This window comes from Populus nigra, chromosome 16 (assembly GCF_951802175.1).
Source record: "Populus nigra chromosome 16, ddPopNigr1.1, whole genome shotgun sequence".
In the NCBI taxonomy this organism is placed as follows: Eukaryota; Viridiplantae; Streptophyta; class Magnoliopsida; order Malpighiales; family Salicaceae; genus Populus; species Populus nigra.
The window spans coordinates 9,716,857-9,731,154 of record NC_084867.1 but is presented as its reverse complement, the minus strand read 5'-3'; the positions used below and the strand labels follow the sequence as shown (position 1 = coordinate 9,731,154).

The following is a 14,298-nucleotide window of genomic DNA, read 5'->3' as shown; positions in this document are numbered from 1 at the left end:
TAAATAATTTTAAAAATTATTAATACATGCATTGCTCATACCAATGCGTGATTGTTGATCACTGTTTTTTTATGGCATCATTTAATAACCAAACTATAGATTTTGAGTGGTGTTCAATTCATCTTGAAATTTTTTTTATAATTGGCAGATACATGGTGTTAATAAATATCCGGTTTTATTTTCTTTTTACTTCTTGGTTTCTGAACTTGACCTCCAAATTTTTAAACATCCACTCAATTTTATTTTATTTTTAAAATCAGTCCTTATTATTTTTATTTTTAATTTTTGTTCTTAGACCTTTGATAGAGTTTTGAATTTTATTTTTTTTACAATTTCATCATTTAATCTCAATTTTTCATGAGTTGTTTTTTCACTTTGATTCTCATTATTTTGTTAATTATTTTATACACTTTTATTAGTTTTTAATTTATCTCTCAATCTAAATTTATAGTATATTATTTTTTTCAATTTAGTGCTTATTTGTTTGATTTTTTTGGTCATTTTACTCAAGTTTTTTTCTTTCAAATTTATAGATGCTCTCTAATTATTTTTTATTTTAATTTTTATCCTCATTTTTTTAATTGTTTTTTATTATTATTATTTTGTGTTATTGATTTTTTTCCTCAATTGTTTTCTTCAATGTTTGATTTGTTAGGAATTGAGTTTCGTTGTTTTTTCATGCATGGTGCTTCCAATCTAATAATCCGAGTCACAAGTTTGATATGTTAATGGTGATCAATATTTTTTTTTGTTTTATTTTCTCTTTTAATTTTATCATGACTCAATTTTTATTATCTAGGTTATATTTTTTCTCGAGTTGATTCAAACTTATATATATATATATATACAACTTCATCTTTTAAGGGTTGTTTTTCTAAATTATCATGATCAATTTTAATTTTTTAATTTTTTATTTATTTAATAATTATTTTTTTATCATCTAATTAAAATAAAATCAATTTATTAAACCTAATCATTGATTTTTCTTCTCATTAAATAGCGATCACAGCGTCTAAACATTGATTTTTACGAGGAAAGAATTGTGGACCCTCGGCATAGCTTGGGGCCATGTCTAGTAATAATCTATTCCATAGCTAGAACTTGGGTGTTTTTTTTTTTTTTTTCCTTCTTCTGAAGTTCTCAAGTTATATTGTATCTTCAAATTCCATCTTATTAATTGGACAATTGTTCATTGGCAAGTTCCTGAGTTTGGTGTGTTAAAATGCAATATGTTGATGTAGCTTGGCATAAGGACTCCGGAAATGGTGGTGGTGGTGGTTGTGTGGTCGGAGACTCGTCTAGCAATTTCATAGCTGCCAAGGCTATGTTCTTTGATTCAGTGGCAAGTTCTAAAACTATGGAAAGCTTTTGCGGTCAAGGAGGCTTTAAGCTGGGCTAAATCTCGCAGATGGGCATAAAATCATACTGCATAGAGCTTTATTATTGAGATAGCGCACTGGATTCTGCTGCTTGGGATTCAGCTCCTATTGTTTTTGATCTTCTGCAAATGAAGCAAAGATATGAATGCTCCTTTCTTTAGCTAGACAAGTGTCTCGTGATGTTCCAGTGTTAGAATATTATGGTATTGCTCCCCCCCTTGCTCAAGTAGCATCCCATTGAGGAACATCTACGATTGTACAATGTTTTTTTTTTTTTTTTACTTTTAATAGTATTTTCTGTCGGTTTTGTTGGGAAAAGAAAGAGCACACTCGCTTGCTTTCGTGGTAGTCAAAAGAATATTGCCCATTTCCATGGTACTTTATAATTCTCCAATCACAAGGACATCAATATATATTTATTTAATTTAGAGAATACAAGCAAAAGGGCATTTGGTCTAGTGGTATGATTCTCGCTTTGGGTGCGAGAGGTCCCGAGTTCGATTCTCGGAATGCCCCAGCTTCTTTTTTTTTTTTAATAATAATTGTCTTTGAAGTGGTAGAGAGGATCAGTTTTTAAAATAGCTTTTGGGATCCAGAGTTATTACATATGTTCAATAAGCTTATTTAATAAACTCAAATATATAAAAAAAAAAATCAATTTTAAAAGAGAATAAAAAGACCTGATGGAGCTGGAACTTCATAGAATTCTCTAGTTATGTTCTTCTGGACTCTCTGTTATCAACTGTTGCTTGTTTTGGTCTGTCCTCTCCCTAAATATTGATGTTTAGAACCGAGAAACTGGACGCAGTTCCTTGCAGCAAGAGGGCATAAGCAGTGGCTAAGCCTAGGGACCTATTTTTATCCATTTTACTCTTAGTTATCTTCCCCAATTTGCTTTATCCTTGCGCAGGTGCTGCGAAAGCCTCATGAATCTTTCTAAAATGAAACCAGGCGGATATGGTTTTTCTTGCATAAGCACCCGCAACTGCATTCATCTTTTTTGCTTTGCATAGTCATGAAGAACGTCGGCTCTGTTATTAACTACATGCTGTCTTTTATTGTTAAGGTATATTACCTATTCATACTGGCATCTGACCACCCCTGTTTCTGTTTCTGTCTCTTTCCTCCAATATTTTGCATTTGAAAAATTCAAGCAACCACGTAAAGATTGTCTAGTTTAATAAAAGACAGGCATGTTAAATATAAAAATGTTTCAAGAAAAACATATAAATTAAACAAGTTTAAATATACAAGCATGCAAAATAAAAATTCATGGTAAATATATTTTTGACATAAATATAATAATAGAATCCTAGCATGCATGCTAAGAGTATATTCAAATTTACAATTATTTACAATTGAAATTATTAATATAAAGTCCAAGCATGCATATTAATAATTAAATTTTCATGTTTAAATTATATAAAAAAAAGGTATTTATTTATTGAAACACTTTAAAATAATGAACCATTTGTTATTGTTAAGAATAAATTTTTTATCTTTGAAGTTTTATTGCTCTTTATTTTGTGCAACAAAAGTGTTTGCAATATATTTCCTAAAATTCCAACAACACCTTAGTTTAGAATCATTTTTAAATAAGATATTTGAATTAAAGCAATAGGGCTCAATTATTTTTTAATTCGTGAACATAAACTCTATACTTGAGATGAAAAAACCAAAGCATACAGGAGAAGAAAAAACATCAAAAATAAGGTGATGAAGAGTGTAAAAAACAAAAAATTGAATAATTAATTTTGATAATAATCAGAATTAATTCCTATTATTATCTATATTTGATTAGTCACCATAAATCAAAAATTAAATCTAAACATGGTGATCATAAATTTAAATTTTTTTAACTATAAATACTTTTCAGATTCTTAACAACAACAAAAAAAAAAAAGCTTCTGGAAAAGAATGATAGCATTCTTGGATTGAACTGGAAAAATAATAGGTTGGAAGAAATAATTCTTTAAAAACCAAACTAGCTCAAGTCCAAACTTCAGTTTTGCAAAAAAAAAAAATCTTTTGTTGCTAAAATATTATTTTATAATAAACTCCAACCCATCCCCAAGCTCGAAGCCTAAGTATGAGTCGAGCCGGGTCGGGTCGAGTATGCACGCATAAGTTTAAACCCAAGGCTAACTTTGCCTAGGACCTTTTCTTTCTAAAAAATTGGATGTCTTTTAGACCAAATTTTAACGCTTTAACTTTTCACTTTATAAACACTAAAAAAATTTTGTTTTTTTTCTACATGGGTTAAAGTTCTTTTAGAAGATTTTGAATTTCACTAAAACATGTAAACTAATGTTTCTTTGATATTAACTTTTCATTCACTTATAATTTGTTTAAAATATATTAATGTTTAAAGTCAAAGACTTTAAATTGCAGATTAAATTTTTATAAACCAAAAGGTGAATAGGCCTCACTTTTAATTTAGTATCAAATATACCTATTAATTATTAACTATGTTTTAACAAATTTTTAATAATTTCTCACATGAATAAAAATAACTATTTGAAAATATCTTGAAAATTTGTTGAGAGATATTAAAATGCTATGATATATCAGTTCCTTGGATGCATAGAAAGTATAGCAACACCACATTCTGGCAGAAAAGTTATAGTTCTATACCTTTTTGTGTTAAGAGTTGTTTTCTGGTTAGGGTCTGTTTAGAAGTGTTGTTGTAGTTGTTTTTTAAAATGCTTTTCGTGTTAAAATACATTAAAATTATGTTTTTTTATTTTAAAAAAATTATTTTTGAGATCAGCGTATCAAAACGATGCAAAAAATATAAAAAAATTAATTTTTAACAAAAATATAATAATTGTTTTTGAAAACGCGGAACCGCGCTATATGCAAAAGCTAAAAATCGAAATGCACTTGTAAGATGTAATTAAGAGGAGCAATGGAACTTCAATGATTCGATTATCATGAATGCTACTAGTTATTAAGTTGAATCTATGCCGAATGAAATGCATGTTATGAAGATATGGACGTCGAATTATTTGGGTGATTCTAGGATTGTAGCTTCAAATGAAAGGATTTGTAGTGAGATTGATGAAGATTGGTGCGAGGAGAGTGACATCCTTGTGAGACTTGTCGAGGATGAAGCTTTGAAAACTTGGGAAGTGAGTGATTGTTTGGATCTTTTTCAATTTTTTGTGTGTTGTGTTTTTGTGTTTATTGTTGAGGTCTTTTGTTGTATGGTGAAGCAGTTCTGGTGCGGTGGAAGGCGTTTCCTATTGTAGAGAGCATTGGTGTAATCCAGAGGTTTTTCTTCTCTTGGTGGCGTGGAAGGTGTTTCCTGTTGTTGGTCTTGCTTTTCTGGTGGTTTATTTTTGTCTGTGCTCTGCTCTGTGGAAGCTAATCATGGTGTGTTTTTTATTCTTGATGCCTTGGTCGTTATCTTCAAGGTGCTGTGTGCTTGTGATTCACCCAGTGCCTGTTCTTAAGACGTTTGTTGGCTTTTTGGATCCTCCGAGTGTTGAAGGCTGCTGTCTGCATTGACGATATGCTATCAATTCTCATTTTCTAGTGGAGTTTATCCTTGGTTGTGCTTGGCTATAACATGGTCCAAGCAGTTATAATTCAGCTGCAACTTTATGCCAGCACTAGCCATGCCCCTGATGAACCCTGCTGTTAGCATGCAGATTAATTTCTGCTATTCGGTGTTCGCTGCTGGCTTGGTGTTTGTTTCCATATGATAAATGTGCGACTTTAGCCTTTTAGTTTTTTTGCTGGCCATCCTCTCTATGGCTTGTAACTCATCTTAAATTCATATTAATCAAATAATTGAGCCCATTCCAAGAAAAAAAAAATCAAGTGATGCAATGCAGAAACCGAGTTGAGACTAATTATTCATGCATGTCTATGATAACGATTGCGATCCATCCACAAAATCAAATACCATTCTGTTATGTGGTGAGTTGGTATTCTGCTCCTGCTTCCACGCAGTAAACCAACCTCTTCAAAGAGATTCAAGAAACAAAACTACAAGAAACCTTAAGCTATCACTCCATAACTGCAACTCCTCCAGCAGCTTTTATCTTCTCTATTATGCCATTTGCTTCATCTTTAGTGACGCCTTGTTTAAGCACACAAGGAACCTTCTCAACCAGGTCTTTGGCCTCCTTCAATCCCAAATTAGTAAAAGCTCTGACTTCTTTAATCACCTTAATTTTTGCTGCTGCGTCGAACTTCTCCAACTTCACATCAAAGGCTGTTTTCTCCTTCTTTTCTTCAACCTTCGCAGCACCGGCAGCAGCCTCTCCTCCCTGGGAACCCAGGTCCATGCCCTCTGTTGAAATTGGCTGCAGTTTTGGATGCTTTAGTTTGTACCCAAGAGCAGAACCAATTTGGGATCGCTCTTCAGGGGGTAAGGCTGCAATGCGCTCAGCAATTTCAATGATCTTTTCTGAGGGTGGAGGTCTAGGTCCATATGGATCATAGTACTGCGGATACTTGTACTTTTTAGGCTTGGTCTTGGGATCCCTAGGAACAAAATCATGCTGGAAATAACGAACCTGCAAAGGTCCAGTTACTTCACGGAGAGCAGGATGACGTGCACAAACTGATCTGGCAAGCGCTATAAACTTCATGTTTTTTTGTGAATCAGCGGGAACAACAAATCATGGGCAAAGAAGGCCAAGTCTCAATCAAATATTTGCAGCATGGAATGCAACTAAAAGACTTCGTCTTTTTTTCCCAAGGGAAGAACTACAGAGAGTCGGGTGCCAAGCCTGTTGCCTGAGAGGAAAAAAAGTGAGTATAGCATAAGGGCAGCCAAAAAAGTTGCTGAGAAATGATGTAATGGCCACTCAATGTTCCAAGAATCACTCTTCAATATCACAAACAAATTGTTATATCTCACATAATCAAAATTCAAAATAAAAGATTAGTGATCATTATGTTTCACTAAAATAACTGATTCTTCGTCAAATCATTATATAGAAAAATTACTTATTCGCAAAGGGAACTTCATTTCAGTAGCCTCTCCACATAGCCTTTACAAAGATCCGAAGAGTTTACCAGCTCCCCAACTCTACAACTTACATTCTTCTAAAATCTTGATACAAATTGAAAATCTTTGAATACTTTAGATTGATATATATATATATATATAAAAGCAAAGTTCATAGTCAAACCTAGTAGATAAGGTACCTTAGTATTTCAAGGAAAAGCTTAAATATCACAAATCTGAGATGGGTCTCAAAATTTTCAATCAAATTCAGCAGGATAAACAAAATAAGAAAGAGAATTTATAAGGGGCATTTAAAGAAACAGTTGGTGTGTGTAACAAAAACAACTAAGGAATTACAGAAATAACTAGCAACGTATTGCAAATGTGATCCAAAGAGAACAAACTCAATGTGCAAATACAGAGCATCGAAACTTACAGTTACAAATCGATATAGCTTTGCAACAACTGCAGGGAGGGAAGGAGAGCTGGAGCCCAAAATATTGACAAGGGGATGACAAAAAGGGTGGTGTCTTGCATAAAACTTGGAGAGGTGTAAATGAACTAAAAGGAGACCCACCAAAACCCTGATTAGAGTTAGGCCGGGTTTTATCTTAACAACAAGGCCTTTAGAGGGTGAATGGCCCGGCCTTTAAATTTAGCAGTTGTTTGGGTTTTCTAGTAATTCACAATTTTTTTTACGCCGTCCTTCAAATACCACTATTAATTATTATTATTATTATTATTATTATTATTATTATTAACATAAAGTAAAAGAGAAAAGAAATTCACTTCATTGGAACAATGATTTTTTTATTTTTTTAATTTAATTTCAATTTTAAATTCATCATTCAACATTACATTTATTAGGGATTGAGTTTTATAATTTATTTCAATTTGCTTTCTAAAGGGTTATTTTATTCTCAAGGGTTAATCTAGTTTACTCAGGTTTTTTTATTCTTTTTTAATTAAATATTTTTTATTTTTATCCTTCAACATCTCTTAATAATTTTTCTTCTAGAAGATAACATTAACAAATTGATTAAGTGTTTATATAGTTTTTTATTAATTAATTGATTTTCATATTCACAAACATAGAAGTTTCTCACATGATAACAATGACAATGGAAGTGTTAATGGAAATGCTTTTGTTTCAATGAAGTTAGCTTAGAAATTATCTTGAATGGATGCCTAATGTTGAGGCTTGGTGATGAAAGTTTAAGGTTATTGATAAATAATCAACATTTTTAGTTCATATATTTTTTTTTCAATTAGTCCCAATGTTATTAGTACAAGTAGCTAAACCTCTTCGATAGAAGAACTTTTTTTTTCTTAGTTCCAATTCAATACTAAACAAGTACGAACTAATTGAATACTTGTGTTAGAAATTCTCTGAATTGGTTTACCATTTCCATAAAAGAATATAATTGACATTTTGAAGTTTTAGATTCTCTCAATAAATCCATTTTCAAATTTAAAAACTAATTATTTTATGAAAATGACTATAACAAAAAATATTGGTGGGATGTTGCAAACTTTGCGGTGGCCAGACGGGCAATCTAGGAAAACTACAATACAACTAGGTAAATTTTAAACTGTGAGGTATATATTTTTTGTAAAATAGTAATACATTTTTTTAACATGTTTTTTAAATGAATTTCTGAATCAGTTATTATAGTTTATGGTATGACACACGCACCTATGCTAAGAAAAGAGTAAAGTCAAATGACTTTGAGGCGTGGAAAAATTTTAGACTTTTCAACCCGTCCGAAATACTATCCAAAGTTGTGGTTGAAGGCTAAAACAACCAATAGACCTTATAGAAATTGGGTTTATGATATATCTATGAATACGACCCGAGATATAAGGGCAAACTATAGTGTCTCGACTGTACACATCTATAATTAATTCAACTTGAGGCAGTCATCATTAGTGGTTAATTCTGGAGTTGGTTCAAAAACAAATTGCTGCTAAGGTGTAATATGAAGAACAAAGTAGAAAGCAAATGAGAGTAGATGATGACATGCCTATTAACTTGTTATCCTCCCACTGAAATTTCCCTCCCCCTCCCCCTCTAGCTTCAGCTTTTTTTTAATGTATAAAAACATTTGTAATTTATTTTAAAGTTAAATTAATAATATAAAATGTGCTCTTCATTTTAATTTAGTTATTTAATGTTGTTTCATGTAAAATTATTTGATCCAAATAAACATGTATTAAAAAAATTTATAAAATACTAATGGACATAAAAAAATCTTTTGATGATTCCAACGGTAACGTAGGACTATTTTTCTCAAAAAACGACATAGAGTTATGAATTGTTTTATAATAGACTAACAAATTTACTGACAAAAATTTATATTTCGAGGATATCATTAGTGAATTCATTGATTATACACGATTCATTATTGATGGTTACATCATCGGTGATCGGTCAATAATATTTACCGATGGATTGGGTGGCAGAAAAATAGATAGCAAAAACCGTTATTCTATTGGGTTTCCATTGATAAGTAACTTCATGGACTAAATTATTAATGGACTTGAAATCCCTAATGAGATACCCACTGATTACAAGTTTTCATCGGGGAATTTGTTAGTGACAATGAATTTTATATTCGTGTATGGCATTTTTATTTTTTGAATTTTAATTTAACAATTTAGAACTTGATGTATTTTAGAATGATAGCTCTATTGAATATTTGTTAAAAAAATTGAGATTTTTTAAAATCTTAATTATTAAAAATAATTCTTGCGATATAACTAAAAGGTATATATATTGAGTACATCAGATGTTTTATGAATACTCTTAATAATTTCATAAGTTAGATTGCGACCAAAAATTCCTCGTGAATCCTTTCATTTTCTCATAAAACACGCCTTGCGTTCTATTAGACCTAAGAGCTGAATTTAAGTGAGAAGAAATAGTTAGGTCAATTTAGAAAAAGGATCTTTTGAAACTCATTTTCTTGTTGGATCGTGTTAAAAAAATTTTAAAAAAAATTTCATATAAAAACTTAACCTAGATTGATATATAAAAATAACTAAAAGACACCTCTTATCATCGAATAAAAAACACACATGTTTTGAATTCAATACGTCGTATAGAAACCACCAAAAGGTAAACTGGTTCGCTCTAAGGTGGTCTTTGGATACAATCACTTGTAAGGAAATAAATAACAAGGAACAGGAGGTGAAGATCCTAGAGAAGTCTTATATGATACGGTGTGCATAATGACTTGGGAACAAGTAGTTAGTTGCCCGTGTGATTAGGCAGAAATGTTTTGTAGCAATATTATTAAACTAATTATTTAGCTAATTCCAACGAATTTGATTTTGTTGTAAATAAAAACTCATCACGAAATAGCCCTCGAAGCACAACGGGGCCACGTAACTCGAGAAGAATTTATGCTCTTCATTGAAATCTCCAATTTCCACTTCCATGTCTGGAGCTGCCCCAACAACGAAGGCAGTTAAGAACCCGCATCCCAATAAGAACTTGATCAGTCACCAGGCAGATAGAGAGCAGCAGAGATATCATAAAAGTAAGAGTTAAGAGTACTTGACATAACTTCTTTTTAAGCTAAAAAAAAAAAAAAGCACTGCTATATCTCCCTCGATTAAACAACAAATCAAAACCCTACATGTTTGAATCTGAATACACCAGATTAAGAAAAGATAGAAACAAGATAAGAACATGAAAACAAATTAATATTAAGATACTAAGCAGTCATTTTTGGACTCTCGTTGTTCACATTCACACTCTTGTCGCTCGTCAAGTCTAAGAGATTTGGAGACCGCGCCTTCATAGAATAAAACACGAAAAAACCCTTTTTCCATCAAAGGCAATTTGCTTAGAGATTACTGGATGATCTAGAATTATGCAGATGGCCCCTCCACCAGTGATCACAATATAGGATCTTTAGACTAGATTACACTAAAGTATTGGTCGTGGATGATCCATAACCATTCATCATGCCTGTCCATGATCCCAGATTGTTTAGGTATCCAAATGTGTCCTTCCCAACATCAGAGCAACCCTGGTCCTGCCAGTCAAGAGACAAGAGCTTGGTGTTTGGTTTCACATCAATTGGATTCTGATCATGATCATTTCCCTGGTCATAAGGAAGCATTAACCTCTGGCAAGTTTCCATGAAAGAGCCACTATTTCCATCAAGGGACATCCCGAATGGAGAGCAAAAACCACTATAATTTGGTGCCAGCCCGTGATGATGGCTCATATCTCCGAGCCCACTAACCATACCCAAGTCACCATTCCCCATGAAATCATAATTCCTAGAGCTCCCCACTAAAGCTTCTAACTTACTATCCATAAAATCTACAGGCCTAGGGTTTTCTAGCATACCGATATTATACTTGCTCTCCATGAAGTTAGGGTTTGCAAGTGTTTCTTGAGAGCCAAGTATGTTATGAAGGTGTGAAAGTTGCACCTCAGGAAACGAAAGGTGGAGATCAGTAGGATTATGGGAGGAAGATGATCCAGTGTTAATTTGGTTAACTGATTGATCATTTGATTTCTTAGACACTTTCTTGTTCTTTCTACATCCACCACCCACGGGGATGTTCCTTAGGGTGCCTCCTTTGGTCCAGTACCTCCTGCAAGTCTTGCAAAAGTACCTTGGCTGAGAGAGGCTGTAGTTGTTGTAGTAGCAAAATTTGGTGTGTGCTGAGTCACACCTGGGACACTTGAGAGCTTGGTCATGTGGGGGCCTAAGCCTCCTCTCAATCAAGGGCCTTGAACAAGTGAGCATATCCCCAGACGGTGAAGAAGAATCCATTCCAGACTCCTCGTTAATCGTGCCCTGACACACGGAAAGCAAGAAATTTAACGGGGAATGTGTCAAAATCTTGTCATTTGCAATAATGCAAAGGATTATTTGTCCTTTAAAGGTTCAAGATATCAATGATGTGGCATTAGGACCAGACATTCTTTGACGTTTTAGAACATATCAAGCAGAATCATAAAAAAAAAAAATCAAAGAACATATCAAGTAGGATGTCAAGAATGCTAAAATGTAAAAGATACTCTAAAGCCAAGAAGTTCTCAAAACATGCACTAACAAATCTAGTAAAAACAGATGATGATCGAATTTGGAGCCTGGAATAACATACTTTTTCTGCGTTGATAATTCTAATATAGCTCTCTACAATGTTGCGCTTTGGAAATGTTCTTTCAAGTACTATAGTAGTATTTTAAATGAAAGAAGAGTTGAATTCGGTAACTATTTATTATATAGTATAATTTACATTATATGCATTACCATTTTCACTAATTCGAATCATACAACAAGGCATTAAACCACAAAAATTACAGGATTTTCTATGTTGAAATTATCCAGTCATGTTACTCATCATCTTATTTGGAACACAATGACACTGAATTTAATTAATGAAGCTAAAATTTTCACATAACTACGAAAATGTCATCATGTGATGGGAATATATATGTAGCTAGATATAGAGTATACATCGAGTTTTCAAAAGGAGAGCATAGCATACCTGCAACCAATCACTTGAATCCATGCAAACTTGGAGTGAATTAAGACCCATTAAACTCAAAACCAAATACCAGCAAGATCACAAACACAGTTGTTTTAGGTATGTATTAGCCACCGACAGCACCCTTGATCTCTTCAGTAACACTTGATCATTAATTTCATTCGTCGAACCTTGATGTATACAATATTACTGGTACTAAGAGCTAGAGACTACTGAAAGAGAGGGCTATAGAGAGAGAGCGAGAGAGAGAGGTGAGCGAGAATTGGATTGTCAGGTTGTGTTGGATATGGAAAGGATGAGGTGGGGGGCAGTGAATAAGAAGGCCAGAAAAAGGCACTTCACTAGTACTGTAGAGGGAGAGGGGGAGAGAGACAGCAGAGTGTGATCAGCTGCGACTGCTCTAAATTCATGAGAAGAGTGTAGGCAGCTACGGTCCATAAACAGTCGGTGGGCTTGAAAAAAAGTGGGCCCCTACATTGTCTGTCCAAGGTTATGACAAAGGGACCCACTCAGCTACGACGAAAATCTCTCTCCTTCACGAAGTACACGGCTATGATGTCAGTTATCTTTGTTTTGTTAAGATGGGACAACGAGAGACGTTGGATTGTGAGTGGGGTGATGGTAACGTCAGAGATAGCGGCTTGGCCGTCACACTAACAAAGGTCCAAATTATGTGACCTGACAGAAGCTGAGAGAGAGAGAGAGAGAATATATGGGATTTTGGGGTTTTCGATAAAGGGCATACCGAAATAGCACTCTAACTTGAGGGCCCGAATGAGTGGACCCACTCGCCTCCCTCCACAAGCAAAGGATCGATTCTCCCTGCCATGCGCCTCTCACGTGCCTCCCCCTTCCCTTGCCAAATTCGCCCCCACATGGCCAGTCTTTTTATCGAGTGTGCCAACGCCAAGTGACATCAATTGCCTTGAGCATTCTATCGCGGATGCATGCCCTAACATATTGCATTACATCTTGTCAAGTTTTCCATGCATCTTCAATTTATCGCTACCATCTTCAATTCAATATGACCAAATGGAGGTTGGGGTCTAGCGGTTGGGGGCTGGTCCTCCCACGACATTGAACACGGATCGGGCCTCTCGCATGATAATGATGCCCACTATATATCGCATCCTCGAGCCACGCCAAGGATTAGTCTCCTGACCTGGAAATGGCCAAAGGAAACCTTATTCACATAAAAAAAAAAAAGCAATTTCAATATGTATTGATTTAAATTATTATTGTTGTTGTTGTTGTTCAACTAGCAAGTGTTTAAAATATACAAACTTTTGTTTGTTAGTGTATTTTATTTTAAAAAATCAATTTTAAATAACATTTTGGGCGCTTGTAACATCAAACACACATTTGGACATAGAATATATTCAAAGAGGAGATTCAAACTTCCATAATGTTCTTTTTTCCATCCATAAAAATTCTACTTGTGTGTGCATAGAGCTTATAATTAGTACAAATTCAAATGACAAATCGTGAGGCAATTCAAAAAACAGATCACTTAGGTAAGAGAAATAACATGCCTTCCCAAGGCAAGTAATAGCGTGAGCAACACACTAGCTTAGATCCAGAGGACCCGAGGAACAAACTGTCAGATGAATACAATAAAGTGCATGTGCCCATGTTTCATGGGGTACACTGACAGTTGCTTCTTGTAACGATGAAAAGAGGAGGAAGGAGGAGGAGGAGGAGGAGAGCTACGATCTCTAACTCCTATTAATTTCCAAATCAGCACTAATCATTATTTGTTTCTTTAGGGTACAAAAGAAATGATCAGTTCAATGATCAGGCTGCCTTCCTTTTGATTATTCTTCAAAATGGAAGCAGCTTATCATCATGGCTATAGCTCTAGGAAAACACCAGCATTAGCTAGCTAGCTAGGTTTCAATGCACTAATCATCAATTTCCATGTGAAGAACCTAGCTACCTAGCTACTTACTTCCCTGACACAAGGGTGATTCATCTCTCATTGTAAAATCAGATTAAGGGAATGTATCATTTTGTATTTTAAAAATAATTTTAAAAAAATTTATTTATTTTATTTTAAATTGATATTTTTTAAAATATTTTCAGATTATTTTAATGTGCTGGTGTCAAAAATAATTTTAAAAAAATAAAACATATATTATTTTAGTATATTTTTTTGAACGAAAAGCATTTTTAAAAATAATTATTACTGCACTTTCAAACACCCTCTAAGTTGGTTTTAATATTACAATAGTTGTTATTCTTTTAAAAGTATTTTTTTAAAATATATTAAAATAATATTTATTTAAAGAATTTATTTTTACATTATCACGTAAAAACAATTTAAAAATAAAAAAAATATATTTTTAAAACATAGAAACAATCTAACTAACATTAAACACAAAAACATGCATGTATGATCTAAGAAACAAATCTTGTTCTGATTTTATTGAATTTGATTGA

General features: G+C 33.3%; 2 protein-coding genes and 1 non-coding gene across 3 annotated transcripts; 1 reads left to right on the top strand and 2 right to left on the bottom strand.

Moving 5' to 3' along the window:
* The first annotated feature begins 1,823 nt into the window (after positions 1 to 1,823).
* TRNAP-UGG (transfer RNA proline (anticodon UGG)) lies at positions 1,824 to 1,895 on the top strand. The gene has a single exon. It is a non-coding gene; the product is annotated as a tRNA-Pro (tRNA).
* Positions 1,896 to 5,226: 3,331 nt separating this feature from the next.
* LOC133675432 (uncharacterized) lies at positions 5,227 to 6,937 on the bottom strand. Its single transcript, XM_062096801.1, has 2 exons — positions 6,779 to 6,937; positions 5,227 to 6,128 (listed from the first exon to the last, which is right to left on the bottom strand). The coding sequence occupies exon 2, from the start codon at positions 5,978 to 5,980 to the stop codon at positions 5,393 to 5,395; it is 588 nt and encodes a 195-aa protein (XP_061952785.1). The 5' UTR covers positions 5,981 to 6,128; positions 6,779 to 6,937; the 3' UTR covers positions 5,227 to 5,392.
* Positions 6,938 to 9,925: 2,988 nt separating this feature from the next.
* On the bottom strand, positions 9,926 to 12,267 carry LOC133675295 (dof zinc finger protein DOF5.6-like). The gene is made up of 2 exons (XM_062096633.1): positions 11,860 to 12,267; positions 9,926 to 11,162 (listed from the first exon to the last, which is right to left on the bottom strand). Exons 1-2 carry the CDS (start codon positions 11,908 to 11,910, stop codon positions 10,272 to 10,274), a joined length of 942 nt encoding a protein of 313 aa, XP_061952617.1. The 5' UTR covers positions 11,911 to 12,267; the 3' UTR covers positions 9,926 to 10,271.
* Positions 12,268 to 14,298: the final 2,031 nt, after the last annotated feature.

Excerpts from the sequence above, each read along its gene's own strand:
- LOC133675432 (XM_062096801.1), bottom strand. The coding sequence starts at position 5,980 with ATGAAGTTTATAGCGCTTGCCAGATCAGTTTGTGCACGTCATCCTGCT.
- LOC133675295 (XM_062096633.1), bottom strand. The coding sequence starts at position 11,910 with ATGGGTCTTAATTCACTCCAAGTTTGCATGGATTCAAGTGATTGGTTG. Across the intron at positions 11,163-11,859 it reads ATTCAAGTGATTGGTTGCAG|GGCACGATTAACGAGGAGTC; the intron begins GTATGCTATGCT and ends TCCGTGTGTCAG.